At 29.8% G+C, this 22,841-nt stretch overlaps 1 protein-coding gene across 1 annotated transcript in view; it reads left to right on the top strand.

The window, feature by feature from the left end:
• Positions 1 to 13,408, top strand: part of LOC124454951 (E3 ubiquitin-protein ligase RNF213-like) — a 39,298-nt gene extending 25,890 nt beyond the window's left edge. The window contains exons 42-57 of the mRNA XM_047005703.1: positions 4,092 to 4,334; positions 4,505 to 4,616; positions 4,795 to 5,196; positions 5,357 to 5,476; positions 6,424 to 6,534; positions 8,441 to 8,482; positions 8,764 to 8,964; positions 9,309 to 9,381; positions 9,455 to 9,489; positions 9,584 to 9,651; positions 9,812 to 9,962; positions 10,883 to 11,048; positions 11,998 to 12,095; positions 12,755 to 12,812; positions 13,099 to 13,337; positions 13,400 to 13,408. Coding sequence (XP_046861659.1) covers positions 4,092 to 4,334; positions 4,505 to 4,616; positions 4,795 to 5,196; positions 5,357 to 5,476; positions 6,424 to 6,534; positions 8,441 to 8,482; positions 8,764 to 8,964; positions 9,309 to 9,381; positions 9,455 to 9,489; positions 9,584 to 9,651; positions 9,812 to 9,962; positions 10,883 to 11,048; positions 11,998 to 12,095; positions 12,755 to 12,812; positions 13,099 to 13,337; positions 13,400 to 13,408 — 2,128 coding nt within the window. The remainder of the gene's footprint in view (positions 1 to 4,091; positions 4,335 to 4,504; positions 4,617 to 4,794; positions 5,197 to 5,356; positions 5,477 to 6,423; positions 6,535 to 8,440; positions 8,483 to 8,763; positions 8,965 to 9,308; positions 9,382 to 9,454; positions 9,490 to 9,583; positions 9,652 to 9,811; positions 9,963 to 10,882; positions 11,049 to 11,997; positions 12,096 to 12,754; positions 12,813 to 13,098; positions 13,338 to 13,399) is intronic.
• The last annotated feature ends 9,433 nt before the right edge of the window (positions 13,409 to 22,841 follow it).

Consider the following 22,841-nt stretch of genomic DNA (forward strand, 5'->3'; position numbering starts at 1 on the left):
ACGGTGTAAAATACTTTCACGTTTAGTGTATTGTGATTTTTCAATAAGAGCTTTTTATTTTATCAAAATTACAATCTACAAAAACGGCTGGCATCGCGCTTACCTTTCCACGTAAAGTCAATTTTTTATGAGACAATACAACTTTAAAAAGTCAATCTACATAGCTATACTAATAATTAATTAATTTAAAAACTCTATTTCATCCAATCTAACACAGTGAACATTTTCTCCTTTTGCATACCATCATGTGCGATCCTTATTGATTTAGAAATATGAAACATTTTGCGAGTTTGCACAGATTTATATAGAAAATTTGAGAGAAACGAGAAATAGCGTGGCATGCACGAGCACGAGAACGAACTGCGAGTATTTCCAAGCAATTTCGAGTTTCCCCGAAACTTTCAAAAGTGTTTGTGTAACTCAACAGAAACAAATAAATGTTTTCAATTTTTTGATAAAATAGCCTTTTGAAAAAAATACTAAAAAGAACAATTTATTGATGCACATACAACCTATGAGACATATACGAGATTGAAATTCCATATAGTGTTTCTATAGAGTTAGAGAAACACGGTTTTTTTGAGCATTCAATCAATCAGCCCCGGTGTTTTTAAAAGACTATTTCCTAACAAATTATATAGAGGCTAATATGCAACCTTAGTTATATGTTGATTTCTGTTGTACTTAAAAATAATAATGATCATATTAGAATTCTCAAAGTAAATATTAGAGCCCAACAAATAATTTTCAACATAGTCATAAAAAATTTGGTTTTACGAAATTTATTAAAATATTGACGTTTCGTCTTGACTCAAGACATCTTCAGACTAATATAAGGAAGTTAACAAGCATTATAAATATATAGAAAGCTATTTACATAGTTTGAGGTATCAGATTACTGTGGCTGTGTAAGTGTGATGTGATGTTATGTTAGGGTGAGGTGTTAAGACTAGAAAAGCTTAAGAGGGATAGAGCTGCCTTGGGTGTTAAGTAAAGGTTTTAGTTTGGAAATGAGAAGGCTTTCCTGGATCATGAGGTCGAATGTGTCGGAGCAGGATGAGATGATTTTAAGATCGTTTTGCGAGGCAGGGTGGTTGGAGGAGTTACTATGAGAAAGAATACGTGACATTAATGGGTGTGGTTTGACCCACATACGACGCGGAAGAGCATTGTCACGTGTATAAATAAACAACACAAGATCTCAGGGACTTGAGAATTTTATCCTTAACGGAAAAAATGAAGAGATTCGTGTGGGGGGACGAAATACGAATCTAAAAATGAGATGAGGGAAAGCAGCGTTGTATAGACAATTGATTTGTGTGTGGATTTGTAAGGAGTGTCAGACGGTGAATGGGAGACAGAAATACACTATTTTCTTTTGGAAACTAAGAACAGGTAGTTTCTGTTCGAATTTTGTGTCAAGGAAACGATAGACAATGTGATCAAAACATATTAGTTGGATAGCAGTTGAGTTTGAATAGTTTTCTGGTGGTTTCAATTTGGGCATGAAAAGTCTCATACCTAGAGCGGAGGTTGAAATAGCGGTGTAATAGGCCAGAGATTAAGTTGCGTTTGTAAGAAAGTGGGATAAAGCTGTGAAAGTTTGTGAAAATACCGGTGAATGTGGGTTTACGATATACAGAGGTGGTGAATTTGTCGTTTGAATGGTAAATGTCAATATCTAAAAACGGTATTTGTCCATTATTTTCCGTCTTAGAGGTGAAAGTGATGTTGGGGTATTGATGGTTGATGTAGTCTAAAAATAGAGGAGCATGATCATGTGAATTAAAAAGGAGGAATCAATCATCGACATATCGTCTGTAGAGAATAGGTTTGAATTTGTGGGGCAGTTTTTCAGCCAGTTTATGGAAAGACATGAATATGTTGGCAAAAAGGGGGCCAAGGACTACCCATAGAAACACCACCAATTTGGTGGAATAAGCGGTCGTTAAATATAAAGGGGCAATTTTTTACAGATAATGTCAGTAGATTACTAAATTCAGTGCGGGTGAGTCCATTAAATTGTTTATGGATAGTAAAAAGAAGATCACAGATGATATTGATTGTTTCATGAAGGGGAATGTTGGAGAAAAGAGAAGTTACGTCAAAACTAGCCATAACAACTTTGTTAAAGTTGATTCCAGTGTTAAGTAATTCTTGTACGAAAGAGAATGAGTCCTTTATCATAAAAGAGTTTGTGGAGATGGGTGTAAGCAACGGAATGAAAAATTTAGCTAGTTTATATGAGTAGTGATTTGTAGAAGATAGAATGGTTAATAAGGGAATGGTTGGTTTGTGAATTTTTGGAAGTCCATATAGTATATCTATATGTGAGCCAGTCGGATAGAGTTTATTGTAAGATTGTTTATCAATTTATTTCGTTTTCTTGAGTTGTTTGAGTAATGATTTCACCTGGTGTTGTTTATTTATACACGTGTCGATGCTGTTCCGCGTCGTATGTGTGTCAAACCACACGCCTCTTACAAACCAGAAACTCGGCACACTTGGGGATCTCTCCTTTGACTGGAAAACGCTATACTAACCCATTAATGTCAAGTATTCTTACTCATAGTAACTCGCTCAACCACCTTGCTTCGCCAGACGATTTTAAAATCATCTCATCCTGCTCCAACACATTTGACCTCATGATCCACGAAAGCCTCCTCATCTCCAAACTAAAACCTTTACTTAACACCCAAGGCAGCTTTATTCCTATTAAGCTTTTCTAGTCACAACACCTCACCCTAACAATACATCACATCACACTTACACAGCCACAGTAATCTGATACCTTAAACTATGTAAATAACTATATATATATTTCTATAATTCTTGTTAACTTCCTTATTAGTCTGAAGATATTTTGAGTCAAGACAAAACGTCACTATTTTAATAAACTACATAAAAACAAATTGTTTATGACTATGTTCAAAATTATTTGTTGGGCTCTAATATTTATTTTGAGAATCCGTTTTCCGCCTGGCACTTCATTGGCAACAATATTGATCATCTTAGATTTGATGTTGGATGCGCCATTTGTATAACGTCACTCCATGATCCAGTTCAGCTACCATGTGGTCACGTGTATTGCAAACTTTGCATAACCAAGTGTCTTGACAATCATAAAGTCTGTCCTGTCTGTAGATACGATGTTAGCCATGATTTTCAGGTGCAAATTGATCAAACTATTAGGTAATCATTGTGTTTTGAAACTGTTTCTATATTAGCAACTACTTTTAGATTTCTTTTTTATTCAAGCCAATTAATTGAATAAATATGTGCATGCATTTCTGCAATTGTTAAATTCGATTTTAAGTGGTGATTTTATAAAGATCAAAAGTTACGATTTGCACATATTTTTCCATTTTTTCTACAAGCTATTTCACGACAGATGTTGAGCACATACAAGTAAAATGGCGAGTTCTAGCGATATTTTTACGTAATTGAAAGGGACCTAAAAAGAGGAAAAGGCTGTGTTGCTGCAGTGGACAAAATTAAGTTAATCACGCTAAGAACTGAAAAATTAAAAAATATCAATACAAGTCCGTCCTAATAATGAAACAGAGTAGCAAAGAAAAATGTTGAGCCAACTTTTCGCGTTAAACTGGGATTGAGGCTTTCTCTAAATTGTTTCTTTGTTTATGCTATTCTGATGGTTCTTGATGTTTTGACATTAATTTGATTCTGCATGCAAAACGGAGAAGTATGTAAAATAAGATATCATTCCTACCACTTATGGGGCTATGCTTGGTTAAGCCGTTATAGCAGGTAAGCGGTCATAAGTGAAGACAAGCGGTTCAGAAATTTCGAAATAAATGCAGCTTGTAATATAAACCCTCAACAATCGCGCAATTAAACGTATATTTAGGTGTATGTAGACATTTTAAAAAAAGAATTTTGCGTTTATAGTCCCAGTGTCGCAGTCTTTAAATAACCATCCAGATTTAACCGTCAATAGTTGAATTGAACTTTTGATTTGTCGTTGTGCAGAAAGAGAAAGTACTCACACGAGTATAGTGAAAAATAGCTCTACATCAGAATATATGACATATTCCTTGTATAATTGAAAGCTTTTTTTATGTGTTATTTAGGCTTTCTTTGGAAGAATGGAAAAGCTTTCGTAATCGCTTCAAATCCTTTTTCATGAATGTTGTCTCTGTTTATTGCTTTGGTGATGATTTACCACAAGAAGAACTTTTGCGGAAGTTCATGTCTTATGTGATTAAAGATGGAAACGTAACTGAAGATTTCACTCATTTTGATGGTCACGGCATTGATGTTACTCCAGTTATAAGATCATACATTTTACAGCAACTTTTTTCAATCAAAGGAAGGTATGTATACATGCTACTGTATTAAATAGAAAGAGGACCGTTGGAGGGACAATAAAAGTAGACAGGACAATTACGAGTACCAAAATGAAAGATTTCAAATTTGTTATTAGAATTTCTATCAAGAATTGTGTTAAGTTGTCATAGAAAAATGCAATGCGTTCATTCTATAGAGAAAGTGAAGTTTATAAGTGTTTAAAAGAATATCTCAGTGATTCTAAAGGCCATTCAACCAACAAGAAACATTTGATGAACGTTTGCGTGTTGTTTGTTTATTGTATCGAGGTAAATAACGTCTTTATAACATTCCTGAAAAATTTATGAAATTTTTTTTTTCCTTTTGATCGTGCAATGATACTTCAAATATTTACATAGCTCAATTCAAAACTTGTTTGGTTGTCAAAAAATTGTGTTACTTAAAGATGATTTCATTCTATAAATTGGTCATATGGTTTTCCTTTAGGATTCTATAATTGGTGAATTATTACGAAAAAAACAAACAAAAGAAAAAGGAAAAATTCTTGAAATTAAAAAGATGCACGAAATCCTTAATCGAACACTGAAGAATTTTCAAAAATGGGAAACTCTGGACATTGACAGTCTTAAAGATATTGCTGAAATACGGGCTGCATTAAGTGAACTTTCTACATTTATAAATGACGATCTTTCCGACAACTTAAACAGCAATTCTCAACTTAGCAGTTGCCTTGAGGCTGCTAAACATTTGTGTAGCGAAGAAAAGCTATCTGCTTTACACTTATTCCTACTAAAACAGTTAATGCATAATGATCCAAACGGTTTTGATGGAGTGAAAGAAAGGTGTAAAAACCCAGAATTGAAATGGATTTTGCCTCCACATATCGAGGTGACGATTTGTTAACTTTTTTGTACTTATTTGATTTCTTAAATTCTTAAAACTGAATTCTGTCCTTGACGAGTGAAATACTTGTCTTATAAATGTTTAAATGTCATTCATAGTTTGCTGAGATTAAAATTTACTTTTTCTGACTTGTGGTTCCATATAGAAGCATGAGAAAACACTGGACAGTTTTATAGTTCATGACGAGGACTATTACACTGTGCAAAAAGCTATTGGCAAAGGAATAATGACATCGAACTATGAAGAAATGCAGTCGACTTTAAACGTAAGATAATTTTTCTCATTACACTGCGAACGCCCTCTTGAAACGTTTCATTTTCATCCCTGAATACCCCAAAATCACGATAAATTTCTCATTTACTTTTGTTATAAATGCATTAGGCTCATGTAAGTAGTCTTTCAAAGTCGATTTTAAGAGTGAGGGAGCCATACGTCTTACCATAAAAATTATGTGCATTTTCCTTTAGAATGATAGTTACGAATATAAAATTGAGAACTTGCAGTTAGATGTGATATAAAATATATGCTAATTAAGTGTACATGTTTCAGGATGTAGATCTTTCAGGTTAGTAGAGTCCCGAGAAGGAATGTTGATGTTGATTGACGTTTCGAAAAACTTTGCGGTAGTCATCTTCAGAGTCAAGTTTAGAAGATGACCACCACTAAGGTTGTTGAAACGTCATTCACCATCAATACCAACTAATCTTTCCAGGACAGTACTAACCTAGACTATATACATCTAGAAACATGTAACGACACCTTTAGTCTTAAACCATAAACTTTATATGCTATATGTTTTAATTAGGAAGGAGATCCTTTACTTTAAGTGAAGCTAGTCACTTAATTGTTGTGATTAGCATTTCATTTAGGTTGCTTAGCCTTACAGAAAAATATGCATTTGATTTTCGTAGCTTGCAACTGTTTTCATTAAATTTAGAACATGAAGTCAAAAATCCTCAAATTTCTAATAATATGCTGTATGAGAAAATTTTTAAAAATACTTTAATATATCTCCTTCAAGAATGGTGCTGGAATCTACACTGAAGTGAAAATGTTTTAGTTTTCTTCCCTTACTAAATTCTTTACCTTTTCGTATCCTGCTAATAGTAATATGTAAATCTTTATGAAAACTCTGTTGTGACAAAAATGCAGTTTTAAATCAAATTAGATAAAGGACGTTATAAGTTAAATTTCTCAATTTAAATTTTTCAGAAAATGACCTGTGATGCTCCAAATCGGTTTTGTTATATTTTACTGGCATTTTATGGCGAAGTTATAAACAAATTTCCTTCCGGGAACAAAGCAGATCGGATTTCCTTAGAGGTAAATTAGTTTTTAGTTTCTGATGGATGGTGTTTTCACGTCCTGTGTTGTTTTGGTTCAAAATTTTCATTATTTTGTGATTGTATTCACGAATTGAATTGAGCAGATAAAGTTGATTTTTTTGAAGAAAGGTATTTTCTACCCAATAATTTGACATGAAATGCCAAATTTATAGCATCCAATTAGAGATTTAACCTTATGGAAAACATGTGCAACATGTTCACTAGAAAAAACGTCAAAATAACATTTTCAAAGTCTCAAAAATTATCTAGTAATTACGTGCACCACTTTATATCATATTGAATGAAAACTTTGTGGTTAGAAAGCTTCTTACGATCGATACCGAAGCCATTCTGTTTTTACTTTTGCAATGCAAATATTTTTTATGTTGAAAGCAAAAAACAATTAATAGAATGTATTTTCTAAGAAAATTAATAATAGTTTTACTGAAAAAATTGAAATGTATGTAGATATAAAAGATCGGGTAGGCTTCGAAAATATAAGTTTTGTAAAAACAATTTCGTTATTTTTGTGGGTAGCTGCTAGCCAAAGCTGTCCGTCTGTCCTTCTGTCGTCGTAATTCTTGGTAATAGTCGGATATACGAACGATGGCGAACAATACCGTTTTGTGCGTTCGTCGCTTTGTCACTCTCGATTCTCGTTGAACGAATACTATAAGAATTTTTAATTTACAATCTATTATTCTATTAATCTACTAATTCTATTAATATATTTACAATCTATTAATTTACATAGTTGGATTGGAGTATGACCTCCATAAGGAAACGAAAGAGTTTTGCACTGCAAAATATTAAAAAATACAAGACATTGAAAAGTTACTAGAAATTCAATTAGCGTCGTAATGGGATAAAACAATAGCTAAATTAACAACCAAATAAACCCATCTTTACCAGAATGCAGGGCAGATCTTTCCTTGCGATTTCATATTGCGTGGAATATTTGAGGTACTCTGTATCTGCCCCTAGCTAAAAGCGAATGGATTTATTTTGCATTCGAATATTGTACAAATTACAAATATTATTTCTATGGATTTATAATTTTACATCAAGTGAAATATGATACGTGTCAAACTATGAACAGGAAATACTAGAGACATGCGATCATTTGCAATGCCTAACGCAAAGCGTTTACTTTCAAATGTAATCTAATACAAGTCCTAAGCGTGTTGTGTTGATTTATCGTTTATGGGCATGACGCTCTCTGAACGATATCTTAGATATGTCAGAAAACTTTTTTGAATAACATTTATGGCAAAAATGTGTTTCGGTGAAAAAAGTTTTAAAAGTCGCGAGAAACCTAAATGACGTTACTTTACTTGATGCGATGCTTGAGCACAGTCACGTGACAATCAATCTAGGCCAAAGCGTTTAGAAATGCAGGAAAGGTTAAACAATTAAATGGTCATATAACTAAAGAACATTTTCAAATTTTAAACAAGTTGAACGTAAATAATATTAAATATATAGTTTAATTTGAATAAGACTCATATCATCTACTTCATTTAGTAGTAATGTAGTTGACAGGCTATCCACATGTACGCATTGCGTACCTATTTTTTATTATGAACTGCAAACAACAAGAATTCATTAGAAAAATGGAGTAGCTACCATTGAATAAGCCACTATCTGTAAAGGTTGATAGACAGTTGTTTTGATGATACACTAAAAATGCATTTTTAGCTATTATAATCTAATGGTTTTATATTATTTCCTTTTCATTTTTCTTTTCTCTAAAATTTTGGGGGGGTGGCAGACAGAATTCTAGAATGTACGTGTTATAATTTCTTGTTACAGAGGACCAGAGATTGTTTACGGGGCATTTTTAACGTTAAATATTATAGAGATTGTGTCATGTTTGTAAATGATGCATTTAACTTTGATTTTAGATGGTGAATAAGGAACTTGGAGAATGTGTAACTGAACATGAGGTTGTAGCAACTTTTCCTGCAGAAAAATATTTATATGATTTTACAATTTCCCATGCATGTAGTGCACACACAACCTTCTTAGTAAGCTCTAAAGTTTGAATTTATTTGAATTTTTTTTAAGCATGCTCCTTTTTTAAACGCAGTCCAAAAATGATAAAAATTCATCTTAAATTAATCTAGATGTAATTTTTACAAAGTTTTCAATAAGTTTGTTAAAGATGAGCTTATTTCGAACAAAACTATTGCTTGACAACCAAGCAGTATATTTTTATCTGTTGCAGCTACCTCTTGCAAAGAATCTATTAGAAAATTTCAACAAAAGTCCTTATGAGCATCTTCTTCAGCTACACAGTGGACAAACTTTAATTGATAGACGTTTAAAAGAAATCTTGATTCATTTCCTTGTTGTTATGAGTTGTTTTCCAAATAATCAACTTTTGGCTCCATTATCAAACCTTGCTTTCAATCCAGAATCAATGAGGGTATGTGTTTGCAATTATTGATCTTTTTATACTACCATTACAGTTTCTTATTAGCTAACAAAAGAAACGTATTTTGTACTACCATTTATATATTACAAAAAGCTGCTTGCACGAACAGCGAATAAAACAGGTTTAGAAACAAACGATTGTGTGTGCATTTATAGATCGTCTTTAATAAAAATGAGAAATCTACAAATAATTTTTTAACGTTAAACTCTTCTACTCGGCTTGGGATAAAATTCATGGTTCAATTAGTATTTTACATCGTGTCGTCTTAAAAATCCATTAGTAATTGTTATTACATCAGATTGCATTTATTTATTTGTTGACTTTTTCTTTCTAAGAATGCTTATATTCCCACTATGCCTCACGATGATGGTCCCGAGGTCATAGATGTTGGCTATGGTACATCAAATGGTAAGTAATAGACATTTTGCATAAAATGCTTGAATAATTAACCTATTGTGTTGGTTTGCACTGCATTTTCCAGAAAGCAATAACGCACATCATCACGTCATAACAGAGGTAAGTCACTTTTAATTACCATTGGTATAATTTGTCTTTAATTTTTTTCTCAAGTATTTTAAATGCTGCAATGTTTTTTTTTGAATCAATATAGTGTGGAGAGTACAAAGAAACGTATAATTCCCTAAATTCGGGTGTTGCAATTGAAGAGGAAAATTCTCAGTTAGTAATCAATAATAGAGAGGCATCATTATGCCAATGCCAAACCAACCCCATGTGTTTTATATTTTTACTGTTCTTTATTAAATTGGCAAATATGAAAAATTTGTTTTTCAATCTGTTAAGATAATACAATAATTTACAATTCAAGTATCTCCTTTAGTGCACATCGAAGTAGTACTGGCCACATTTTAGGACGTGTTCAAAACCAACCGCCAAGTACACAAAGAAATTTGAACTCTTTATCATGTTCTGTTTTACGTTGTTTGACACATGTGGCTATGTTGTTGGGAACAACTCCAGACCAAATTCAGGTAGTTGCAAGTGTATGAAACTGAATTCAATACTTATTAGGTAAAAGTCATCCAGTTTTATTTTAATTGAAGTTGTTTAGAAGCCAGGTTTTTCATTTCTCAAAATAAACCCAAAAACCACTTTGTTGCATACATGCTTTTTTATACTTTATCGTCTGCTAACAATTTCAAGGATAAGTCATTTAGTAAAATTAAAAATGTAGTTTTAAGTGCAATTAAAGATAAACAAGCACAAGTGAGTTTTTCAAAGAATGCAACGAAATAATGTGAGTCCATGGACGAGCGTTATTTGAAGTCTTCAAAACTAAAATTACTTAATAACAAAATATTTGTGATATTTCTCCACTATACCATCTGACTCTTTCTCGCTTTATTAGTTTCTGTCGTTCCAGAAAAACCTCATTTGTAAAAATTTCACCTCAAAAACAGTACTTTGTTTCTATTCTTTGCATTCTTTTCTAACTTTTGAAATTCAAACGATTGCATTTGTAGAAATCTTTGTTTACTAAAAACTGCTGCCATGTTTTCTTTCATTCAAAAGAAGTTTGTTTGCCTTTTACTGCTTTTCAGCCAATCAAGAAACAATACTTGCTCAACAATTGTACATTTCCACAGTGCATTTACAAAATATAACGCTTAAAATTTAAAAAATTTTCTCAAATTAATTAAGGAAAAAGTTTGTAGCTACTGATAAATTTTGGAAGGATAATTGGGGGGGAGCAAACTTTACATATGCATGTTAAATTCAGCATAAAAATTGATTTCAAAGAAACCTAACACGGTAGAGCATCAAAGTATTAATATTGCCCAGTCATCGATCTAACTTATTCATGAGTTTTTTTATTTACACATAAAATTTCTGTTGATCGAAAACAATGTTATAACATTGCTACTATACATAATTTTTCTGTGATTTTAAGAATATTTCAGCTATTGTCATACCACCTGTTGATGATGTCGTTAAATTCATAAAAGACCATATAAAAAATGATCTCCGTTGTATTGCAAAACTGGTTGGTACAAATGTCGATGAAGCTGCTGTGATCATTCATCTGATTTTTGTAGAAATCGTAAAAAATAATCACGGTTTGTACCTTTTTTATATCAACTCATATATAAACAGTTTAAATTTTGATAAAAGCATAAAAAGCTGTTTTACTATACAAAACAATTTATAATGGTGTTAAAACAAACAGCCATGTAAAACAAAAAACTATTACTTCACAGAATAGTTTCATGTTTTAAATGAAACAGAAATAAAATTATTACTTCACGACAACAACCAAAGCATAATTCTAAACACAACAATTTATTTTCTGTGACTATCGAATTGGATGCTAATTGAGGATGATTTCTTTGTTTTACAGGACAAGACAAGTTAGGTTCTAAGCAACCAACCTAATGATTAGTGACGAAGTGCTATTTAAAAAATTAGATGAAATTATGATTTTTACTAATATCATTAATTTTTTCACTAATAATCTCGCTAATTATGAACATGATACGCAACGCAGGCAATGGGCTATGCTCCGGTTGGTTTTAATAGATTTAATATCCGATAAAGTAACATTCAAAAAGCAACAAAGTCAACAACAACAAATACAGTCCTTCTCAGGACTATACCAACATGGACGATCTACATTTACAAACATGTAAAGATACTCCCGGGTTCAAACCATTTACTTTAAAGTAACATTAATAAAAAACTTTTGATCAAAATTGCAATATCTACAATCAAATTAATCTAAATTGAAGTATGTCAAAGTCAGCATGCAAACCTTTATAAACAAACTGAAAGAAGATTATTTTGTAATTGTGTCACTGTTTGAAAATATATTTTCAATTATATATTCTTTTAGGGTATTTGTGTTTTAGAAAGTTATTTTCAACCACTAAAGAAATATTAACCAATAATCACAAGCTAAAATATTTTTCAAACAAGATCATTTTGATACTTGCCTGCACGTTTCATTTGAAGTAAAAAACAGCTATAGCTCTACTCAATATAATTTTTCGCTACATTTGTTGTCATTAGGAAACATCGATTTCTCTCAGAATGATTTGTCAAGTAAAGAAACAAGACAAACGTGGGAAAATGCGTTTATGAACACTTATTTGAACCCTGTTCTATCAGTAAGTTCATGTGGTTTTTATTTTTTTCAAATACCTAATATGATACGAAAATTTTAAAAATAGCTACTTTATACATTATTTAAAAAGTCTGCTACTGTCATTGCTTGTTTGTGTAGTTGTTACAGTTTCTATTTTACCATCACATTTTGGGATAGTTCTTTCGATGAAAACTTTTAGATGATTATAAGGAGAGAGAAAAATTTATCGACATGCTCTTACTTTTACGTAGCTACTTAGGATGAAAGTATTTCTTCTACACAAACACGTAAACTTAACATATAGCAATATGCAATTGGATAAGCAATGTAATTTAGCAATCAAGTTTTTAAAGAATGCAAACTCACTGAATACGTTTTGTCGTGCACACAATCACACGGCGATCGTGCAAAACTTATTTTTGCTGTTTTTTTTTCTATTTTTAATCATTGTTTTTTCAACTAAGCATATTGTACTAAGCTTTCTCCTTTGAAATTTTGTAGTGTTGTTTCCAAGTATTTCTGTTTTTCAATTGGAATTTCTTTATTTTCGTCTTGCTTTTTAAATTTTATCAAACTGTTTCTCGGTGTACTGTAAAATGACTCTGTGATTATCATTTCCTGGGGGTGCTTATTTATGCGATATTCATTATTTGTGATGTAAAAATATATTTTCTTTTTAAGGTTGTTTCTGAGTTGTTAAGAGATGCCTTAAATAAAATGATCAGTGATGAAAGACTGGGTAAGAAGAATCTAGCGGTTTTGAATTGTTTTTGTAATTTTAATCTCGCAAATAATCTTTTATATACACAGATACTCACGGATCCATTACTATTATAGTAACTATTTAGAAAAAAAAATCCCATTGAAAAAGCAATGCATTTTTTAATAATTTTATGGCGAATTAATATAAACATACCTAAGAGGTGGCTTATCCATCCATGATGGTGGTTAGATGCATTTAGTTTCACGAACATACTAAATATACATAACTTAATATTAAAAATATCTTTCTTACTTTTTTGCAGAAAATAATGAGCTCTTGAAATTAATCTATGAATTAGATGAACCGAACTCTACTGTTGTTAAAACACTCGATCCTTCATGTCCTGCATTGTGGAGAAATCGCAAGAAAATCACCATTGAACATTTGTCCTTTAAATACAAGAATATTCTCAAGGTGTCACAGTGCCAACAGACAAGTGTGAAATACTTGATGAATTTCTCAAAAGAGTCTTCTTCAGTTTTCTGTAATTACTACAAAAATGTCAGATATAAAATTTGCAAAAATATACTAATCTTTAACACAATTTTTGTTAATTTGTTTAGCTATATTGAATATTTTAACTTCGAAACAGTTTTGAAACAGAATTATTCGTAATGGTGTTTGAATTACTAGATTATCAAAAACTTGTTTATGTTGGCACGGATGCAAAAATTATGAAACAAATGACAAAAAAATTTCGTTTATAAAAAGGGTTTTTATACAAGAGAAAATAAATGAAGTAATTTATAAAAAGGCTAGAGAGTTTTCCTGTTGCTAAAAGTACTGAATTTTTTTAAAGTCATTTCCTTAAAGACGCTGTCATGCATTCCACATCAGGTTTAAATTCTTTCTTTCCTAATTTCAGGAATGTCATCTTTGTGCATTGCAATATCTTCCCAAAATTATAAAGCTGCAACGATTTCTTTTTGAAAAGTTTCATCGTCGCTTAGATCGAAGCGAAGCTGAAAAATACACCATTGGAAACCTATTAAAAAAAGGTAATGCTGCAAAATGTTTTTGAATAAAAAAATTGTTGAACTTCTCCTGTCAAAGCCATTACTTGTTAACTAGTTTTTGCTGCTGGTAAACGTTTCAGCAAGTAAAAAGAAGTCAACTTTCGCTAAAAAATATTTAAATGTCTGGAGATCAGTTCTTCATGTGCAGAACTTCATATAATAAAAAACGTTAATGATCAACTAGTATAAACAGTACATTTTAGCTAAGTCAGGAACAGTAAATACAATGGAAAGCCGTAGAAACCTATAATTTTCTTATAGTGAATATTGCTCACATCTCAATAAACTTCTTAACCACCCTAAAATCTTGTCGAAAATAAAAATTCTTTATATAAAATGATTTTTATAATTTTAGTGTTTTTTCAAGAAAGTTGTCTTTCTTATTTTTTTTGTTTTCTTTTATAGATCTGATGTAAAGAAGCACTCTCTTCCTTAATTGATGATTTCAGAAGGCTTGGAAAATCAAAAGAATATCACTTGTACAAAACAGTGAGTTCATACTGTCCATAGTAAACTATTTAATATACTTAATCAAAAATTTGTTGTCTTTAGTCTCAAGCATAAGCAACTTAGTAATATTGATTAAAAAATTTTTCTTAGTCAATTGCGTATATTAAAACCACAATCATTAACTTAAGTTCAACATGCCTGACTGTTGTGATAGGTCGTTACGGAATTTCAGAAGAAAAGAGCCTATAAGTGAAAGAAGTTACTAGTGCCACACCAATTTCTATGTTGCTTTCTGCCTTCGTGGAAAAGGATTTGGAAAGTGTTCTTTAGCACTGACAAATTACCTGGTGTCATTACATAATGATTTTATTGGTCGATTTAAAGTTTGTTGAAGGACGACGGAAAAAAAAGTAAGACGAACTTACTAAGATTTTTTACTGTTTTGACTGTGAAGAACTTAATTCAATTGAACGTCGTGAAAAAAGGTCATTTTATTTGTAAGAGCTGATTATATAAGTTATAACAAAGACACATTTTTAAAAAATTACGACTGCCAACGAGTGTTTTAGCGAAACACAAGACACTAGACTCTTGTGATGATGACATGTAACTCTTGTCGAAATGTTTACATTAAATAATGTTTACTTTACAAGGAGTGTGTATTGTCTTGTGTTTTATTGAAACACATTTTTATTTCCTAATGCTTGATAGACATTTTTTACTTGTACTTTACTGTTTTCTCTTCAATGACTTCATCTTTACGTATTTAAAGTTCGGAGGAGTTGCCACTTTAGTAGTAATACACATGGGGGTACGAATCCATAAAAAGTTTACTTTTCATGTATTCGAATCCCCCGTAATACTACAGATAATTAAAACTATTTTATAACAGCGTAAAAATAAGACCATGGTTAAAGACGTCCCTCAGGTAAAAGGTCATGTAAAAAGCTGCGTAAAAATTGTTTGTTTCAAAAGTTGGGTAAAACTTTTCTTTATAACAGCGTAAAAATAAGACCATGGTTCAAAGGCGTCCCTCAGTAAAGGTCGTGTAAAAAGGAAAGCTGTGTGAAAAAAAGTCATTGTTTCAAAGGGTAAAATATGGAATCTATATCTGTTTTTTTTTTAATCCTGTCATGTCAGGCCGCGTGTCTTAGTGCATGTTCTTAACAATGGTTGTTTAATGTAGATGGCATTTCATCAGCACTAATATAATAATCAAGTGTTAATAATCAAGTGTTATTAAAATCTATCGGTAGCAGCGCGCGTGTCTTAGTGCATGTTCTTCACAATGGTTGTTTTGATGTAGATAGCACATTTCATCAATGCATGTAATATAATAATACAATGTTTTACAAAATATGGGTTCTTTATATGTTTTTTTGTAAGACATCATTGTAATGTACATGTTTAACAATGTTTTATATAATTTTTGTTAAAAGTGTTTTAATAATTGTTTCAGGATTTTGAATTCTTTTGTATATCGCTTTTGTATTAATTACTTATTACAAACAGTTATGTGATATGTAGTCAAACATGAGGAGCAGGTATGTATGATTTTACTCTAACAGAGGCCCAAATGCTTACTACACATTATAACTGTATATTAAAATAAGTTTTAATTATCATTTAAATAATGACCATAAGCTCTAGTAGTTATACCATCATCTAATATATACCGTTTATCATCAAAACAGCTAAGTGATACTTTATTAATTTCATAACTACTAAGTTGATGGTTTACACTTCTAATAGTTTTCATTGTATGATGTATTTGTTTATTTTCAAATAGTGTTTTGTTTATAGTCTTCATGTTTTATTTTGTTTTAATAATATTTTTCTTAATTCCTTTAGCTTTCTTATCTCCTTTATTATTGTCTTTAATATAACTATACATCTTACTTCTTAAACCAACAAATTCCCAACTACTATTCCAGCAGCTTCATCTTTCATTTTACCAATAACTTTTTATTAGTTTTATCATGATATTTATGGTATTCTGGGTAATCACTAAAATCAAATTTATCTTTATCAACCAAAATCTTGATAGACATCTTCAGTTTCGATTTCATATGTTAAACTATCTGTGTCTGTGAAAGAAGTTTAGCTTTATCACCATATTTCTTCTTGATATAATTGTAATGAAAATCATACATTAATACTTTACTTAAATCTAAGATACACATTCCCACATATGCAGGCCTGTTAAGGGTTAGTGTTTCTTTGATCTTATGCACAGCCAAAGGTTCTCATTGAAAATTTTACTACTTACATAAGTAGGTTTTGAAGCTAATTTTAATAATTTATCTTTATTAGTTACTAGTCTAACATCTACTCTTTTACGAAGGTTCTCCATCGTTTTACCAAAAACACTATTATTCATAAGTTTGAAGAAGTCTTTTTCAAAAGGATTTTTTGCATTAGTTCTTTTTTGAGTATTAAAGTCTATGTATTTTTTCAACCATGGAGATTGATTCAATACTCTAATATTACTTTTTTAATTTTAACCCAAGATCTAAATATAATTGAAGATTTCTATAATGTAGTACATACTTGTATTTATTTTGTAATGTAGGTATTAATTTTGAAACTAAACCTGTTGATATATTGTAATTAGAAGCAATTGTCTTACAATATTTTGACAACATGTCACTAGTTACCTTAACTTTTCAGGTGCTACAGGATAATCGTTATGTAAATTATGTAGTTCTTCAGGGTATTCTAAATCAACTTCTAAAATTAAACCTTTTTTTACTATCTGCTTGATATTTGCTTAAGGTTTATGTTGTTAATCTGTTCTCAGTTAACCATTTGAAACCACCAGTAGGTAGTATTGTGACATAGCCCATCCATATAAATTATTAGCGTCAAGATACATTATATATTTTGAGGGTTTATTCTTATCAAATGTTTTCATATACTTGTTATTTGCCTTACCATATCGGTTAGAAATATAAGAAATACCTCCTCTCATACCTTTTTCAATGAATTGAAAAATGTCAATATCAGTCATTAATTCTAATTTAATATCTGTCATCTTTAACATAGCATCCCACGACAACCCAGGAGATGTGAAATAGTGACATGGGTCTAATTTATAATATTCAAGACATGTTTTTCGAAAGTTTTCAAATACATCAGCTAATAACAAAACGTCTGATTTCAGATACAGGTCGTGATAATCACCCATGTTTTTGAGATTGAATGTATTCCAAACATTTTGAGCATGCTTATAAGAATCATCTGATATATTCTCATCAGTAAGAATACTATAAAGTCTTTTTTTGAAGGCAACCCTCATCAAACTTTTTCAAAGCTATCCATATAATCATATGGGTATATACCTTTTTAGTCATTAAATTAAGTTTTCACCTTGAAACTGCTTAGAGGTGTATTTAAATGATTCTTTAGGTAGGTTACTAACAAGCTTTCTAAACTAGAGCTCATAAATTGAAAACTATCAAGAAATGTTAAATGGTTACCTAACATGAAAGCCATATATTTTTCCATGTTATTAGGTATAGCATTTATATTCATATGCGTTTCTTCACCTTTTTGTTTTTGTATGTATGCTTATTAACAATAGCTCCGATTTCTTGCATTATGAAGTGACTGTCATACCCCACAGATTGTGAAATATTACTGGGATCTTTAATTTATCAGAGGTCTATTCTAAGTTTTAAGTTACAATCTTGATGTGCTGAGCCTCTGTATTTTCCAGTGATATGACAATGGTCTCGAACTCGAATATCTTTGTTAGTATATTTTTGTTACAGATATGACATTCATCAGCTTTTTAAATTCTTCTTCATCATCAGATGTCATTTTAATGGTTTATTAAAGTGGGTTTTCATTATTTTTTACAATATTTAACTTCTTTTAACATAGCTTCCATAAATTTGTAAACAGCCTTTTCACCTCTATATAGTTGAATTTTTGTATTTATCATCATAACAACAAACGACTTTATATCCATAGCCGCAGTCTGTGTGCTTTTGATAGGCTTCTGTATATGAGTTACCATTATCTTGTTGGCAACCAGATATCTTTTCTGTAATAGCTTCAAAATCAGCGTATATAACAAACGGAACAGCTTGTTGCTTATGATAGTTGTTGAATTTAAGTATGTTATTATTTTTATCAGGCATTCGTACTGATTGTATACCATTTATTAGTATACAGTTTTCTATATGGTTATTTAATATTTTTTCAGAACTAAAGCATTGAAGACAGCGCATACAAAATGTTTCTTTCTTTATGCTGTATGATTATACATAAATGCATTAAAATTTTTATTAGAATATAATGTTTGTTTTCATTATCAGTTATCAATAGTAGTTTCCATATGGTCTTTAAAATTTTTCTTTTGATATATAAATGGGGTATGGTTGCTTATTTTCATAACCGAATACATTAATGTTAATTTTGTTTTGCTTTTCGATTTTATTATATTGTTTAACAGTCACTGGAAATTCAATCCCAGAGTAATCTAATTTGTTAATATATTCTTTATCAGATTTTTTATTCGGTATGGTGTTTATTTTGTGAGTTTAAATAACGATATGGCACCACCTAAAACATTCATTATCTGTATTTTTGATATTAATTAATCCTTTTTTAGAGTTTTAAGTTCTTGAGGTAAATTAATATATGAAGACCCTTGTAATGGCTTGTATTTAACAACATTAAGATAATGATTATCTATAGATTGTAACCCATCCAGAACCTTCTTGGTAAATTTACTAATTTTATCTAATATATTTTGTTTTAAAATTTGTAATGATTCATTAATATTTTCTTTATTTGTAATTGTTAAAGCTTGACTGTTAAAATAAGCTGTTTCTATTATATGATCAACATCACCACTATTTTAATTTTAATTTTTCAAATGTTATCTTTAAGCTTCAACAAATTTTAATCCTTTCATTTCTTCTAATATTTCTTTAATATAATATGTAAGATACTTTCTAGTGTTCTGCAATTGTTTTAATGGATCTTTATTGCTCATAATACTTATTTCATATGATTTAGTAAATCCTTTAAGAGCATTTTTTGTTTCTATTATTTTAACTCTTTGTGTTGGTACTGGTTTTTTATTTTTATCTGATAGCATCTGTGTATTGTTCTCATAATCTTTAACCATCTCTTTTACACTCTTTCTTGGTTTTGGGACTGGTGTTAATACTTTTATTAATTCGTTTTTTCTAAGTTTATAATAACCTTTAACATTTTTTCTCTTAGCAATATTTTTTAACTGTTGCACAGTCATTTGTTTGATATTGGATTGTGATAGTACTTTTTGTACTGGTTTGGAAATTGAAGTATTATTACCTTCAACCCACGGCTTTTGATTTAATATTAAATTAATTAAATCGTCTTTTAGTCAACTTTGAAGTTCATCTTTTTCATATAGGCATACTATATAAAATACTCATGTCTTTAAGTACTTTATGTTTTGTTTTATCTTTATTCATCTTATGCATATTATATAATATTAGGTTTGTCTTTAAGTACCTTTCGATTTAAATAATCTCTATTCATATATATACTATATATTTTATTTTTATTTTTAAACACTAATTTTAATTATAGAAATAAATCTATATTTAAAACTTTTTTAAAAATAATTATTAATCTTTTAACTTTTGAGTGTTTTTAAATATTTTGTAAATATTCTCTTAATTCAGCTTTAGTTTTATTGTATTTGGTAACATTTGTTCCTGGTTAAAGACCGAAAATACCATGGTATGAGACCCTTACTCATGTATCCAGATACTTTGTTTAATTTTTCTCTAATAATTTTATTATCAAAGAGCTTCTTGTACTGTTGTATCATAATAGTAGTGAAGTTCTTGTTTATGATCATTAGTTTAAATATTAATAACCTTAAATGTTTATGATGTTCAACTAATTTTAATTGATGTTTATTTGCTTTTGTAATTAGTGTATGTATAAATGTTGGGAGATCTTTACATTTTTTCATAACCGGTAAAATCAATTGAATAATGTTTTTTCTATCAGGTAACTATCAATGAATATAAAAACCAATTTTAGAAATAACTCCTTATCAACCATTCGAAAATGCCAGCCGGCTCCGAAATAAGAACGCTAAAAATTTATTATTATTTTTTCTAACATCATATATATTATGTATATATATTTCTTTAAGTATTTTTAAACGCACCATAAATTTTATAAAAACTATATTATTTTTAATTTTTGAATTTCTTAAATGTTTTCTAGTTTTTAAGATGTAATTTTATATGCTAAACTATATGTTTTATTACATAAATCACAATGCCATGGTTTGATAACATATATGAAGTTCTATGTTGTTTTAATTTGTTCTTTTAGTAAATTCTGGTCTTCCTCTTATTGGTTATCTGAACACATATATACTATACTATATATATTATTTTTTAAAGGTGCGTTTATATTATCTTTTGTTTTATACAATGTTTTCAAAATCCTAAAACAACTATATTAGAACTAGTTTTTTTACAACATAGAGTAAATTTCTAATCTTTTTTTAATAGATCTTTAAGATTCATATATAATTATAAATGTTTTATTTCTTTACTTGGGCCCAGTTGTTATAATAAGTACAGTTGATGTCTTTATCCCTTAAGGATTTTATATACTTCACCAAATAATCTATCATCAAATCCTCTTTTGTCTTACTATTTTCATATCTCTAACGGGGATTTTAATGGTATATGCCTACTTTGGCTAAGTATTATATAATAGTTATACATACTAATATTTTTTTTGAATCAACATGTTTAATCATAGTACTAACAACCTTTATAAAATCATTTGTAATTTCTCAACATATTCAAAAGTTACACACAATCTAATTTTATTATAAAACCATTTTTTCTTGAATGAACTGATCGTTGACATTTCCAAATCTCTGGTATCCATTCATTAACTATCTTATATGAGTGAACAGAACCACAGTGTTTGCACACATTCCTTGTATTATCTGAAATAATTTCTTGATTTTCCATAACATAAGTATGTAACAACTATTAATATAACTATCACATATCTTTTATCACAAAAGCAACAATTTACATAACCAAAAAACTCTTCTAACTCTTTATGAATAACTTTATTACAATACATATACTAATACTATATATTTTTATTTTTAAGTAATTTTATATAATAAATATCCAGATATAATACCAATCAACCATTGTAATAGATTGATAATTTTTCATATTCTTAGATGGTTTTGTAAAAGTCATTTAATTGTGGTTCTCTATGAAATGTTAACCCATTGTAATGTATTGTTTTACTTTTCTAAGCATATCTAGAGCTTTGTTTGTAAGTTCTATATCATTATCAGCATATTGAAGTTCTTGTCTTAGCTGTTGAATTTTATCATGCTGCTTGACTTCATTTTCATAGAACGCCTCTTTAGCCTTAGTTTTACTAAAGAATCATGGTATCTTTTCATTTTCCTCAGTGTAACCGTTTTTATCAGTTTATGAAATAGCCAGCCTGCTAGGAAAACCCTAAGCCATTCACAATAGATCCAAAAACTGTTTCTACCCCACTAGTAATAACACTTGTCATATATATTTATACAGATTTAACTAGATTTTCAGGAATCCATTTTTTGTCTTGAGCATATTTAACTAGCATTGTTGATGTAGTAATAGCAATAGCTAATTTTGTAAAATCTTTAATATTATCAGTATATGTTAATTTTTGACCTAGTAGTTTTTTAGACGCCATAGAAAGACCTACAGCAGTTGTTGTCACAAGCACTGAATCAAAAACCTCATTCATAAATTGTTTCTTAGTCATAGTATTACTCATATATAATAGGAAATATTTTATTCAAATGAGTCTAAATTATATTTTTTATTTTTTTGTATCAAAACATGTTTTTCACTAGTTGTTTCTTCTTTGCTTTTATCGTTTGTTAATTTTTCCTGCCTTTTATCATTTTTTCTTGTATAATAGAGACTAGCAATAGCAGTTAATACTCAATAGTTCCAAATAAAATCCATAATTAATATTCCAGCTATTATCCTCAATTTTCTTTTTATTTTCTAATTCAATCCTATCTCGCATCTTTTTTTCTTTAGAAGCTTTCGATATAGCAGCCAAGCGCTTTACCAGCTTCAACTCTAATAGGGTCTTTCTCTTTCTTAACTGTAGTTATCTTTACGTTTTCTTCAGACATGTTATATAATACTGTAGATTTTGTTCACAGATAACTCATAGATATCTTATAGATACTTACAGATAACTTCTTATAGATAACTCACAGATAATCTTACAGATAACTCACAGATCATTTATATTTTTTTGTTATATTTACTCACCATACCAATCTATAGTAGTACAATTGTCTATTATAATATCATCGATAACTTTTATGTCTGATAGAAATATCCTTCATCATAAGGTAATCCTCTTAAATATGATCTTATATCCATAAGAGTATTTTTCATATGATGTATATGCAAATTTACACATTTCTAAGTTATTATTAATCTTACTCTTAACCATATAACCTTGAATT

This window comes from Xenia sp. Carnegie-2017, unplaced genomic scaffold (assembly GCF_021976095.1).
Source record: "Xenia sp. Carnegie-2017 unplaced genomic scaffold, XeniaSp_v1 HiC_scaffold_3, whole genome shotgun sequence".
Lineage (NCBI taxonomy): Eukaryota > Metazoa > Cnidaria > Anthozoa > Malacalcyonacea > Xeniidae > Xenia > Xenia sp. Carnegie-2017.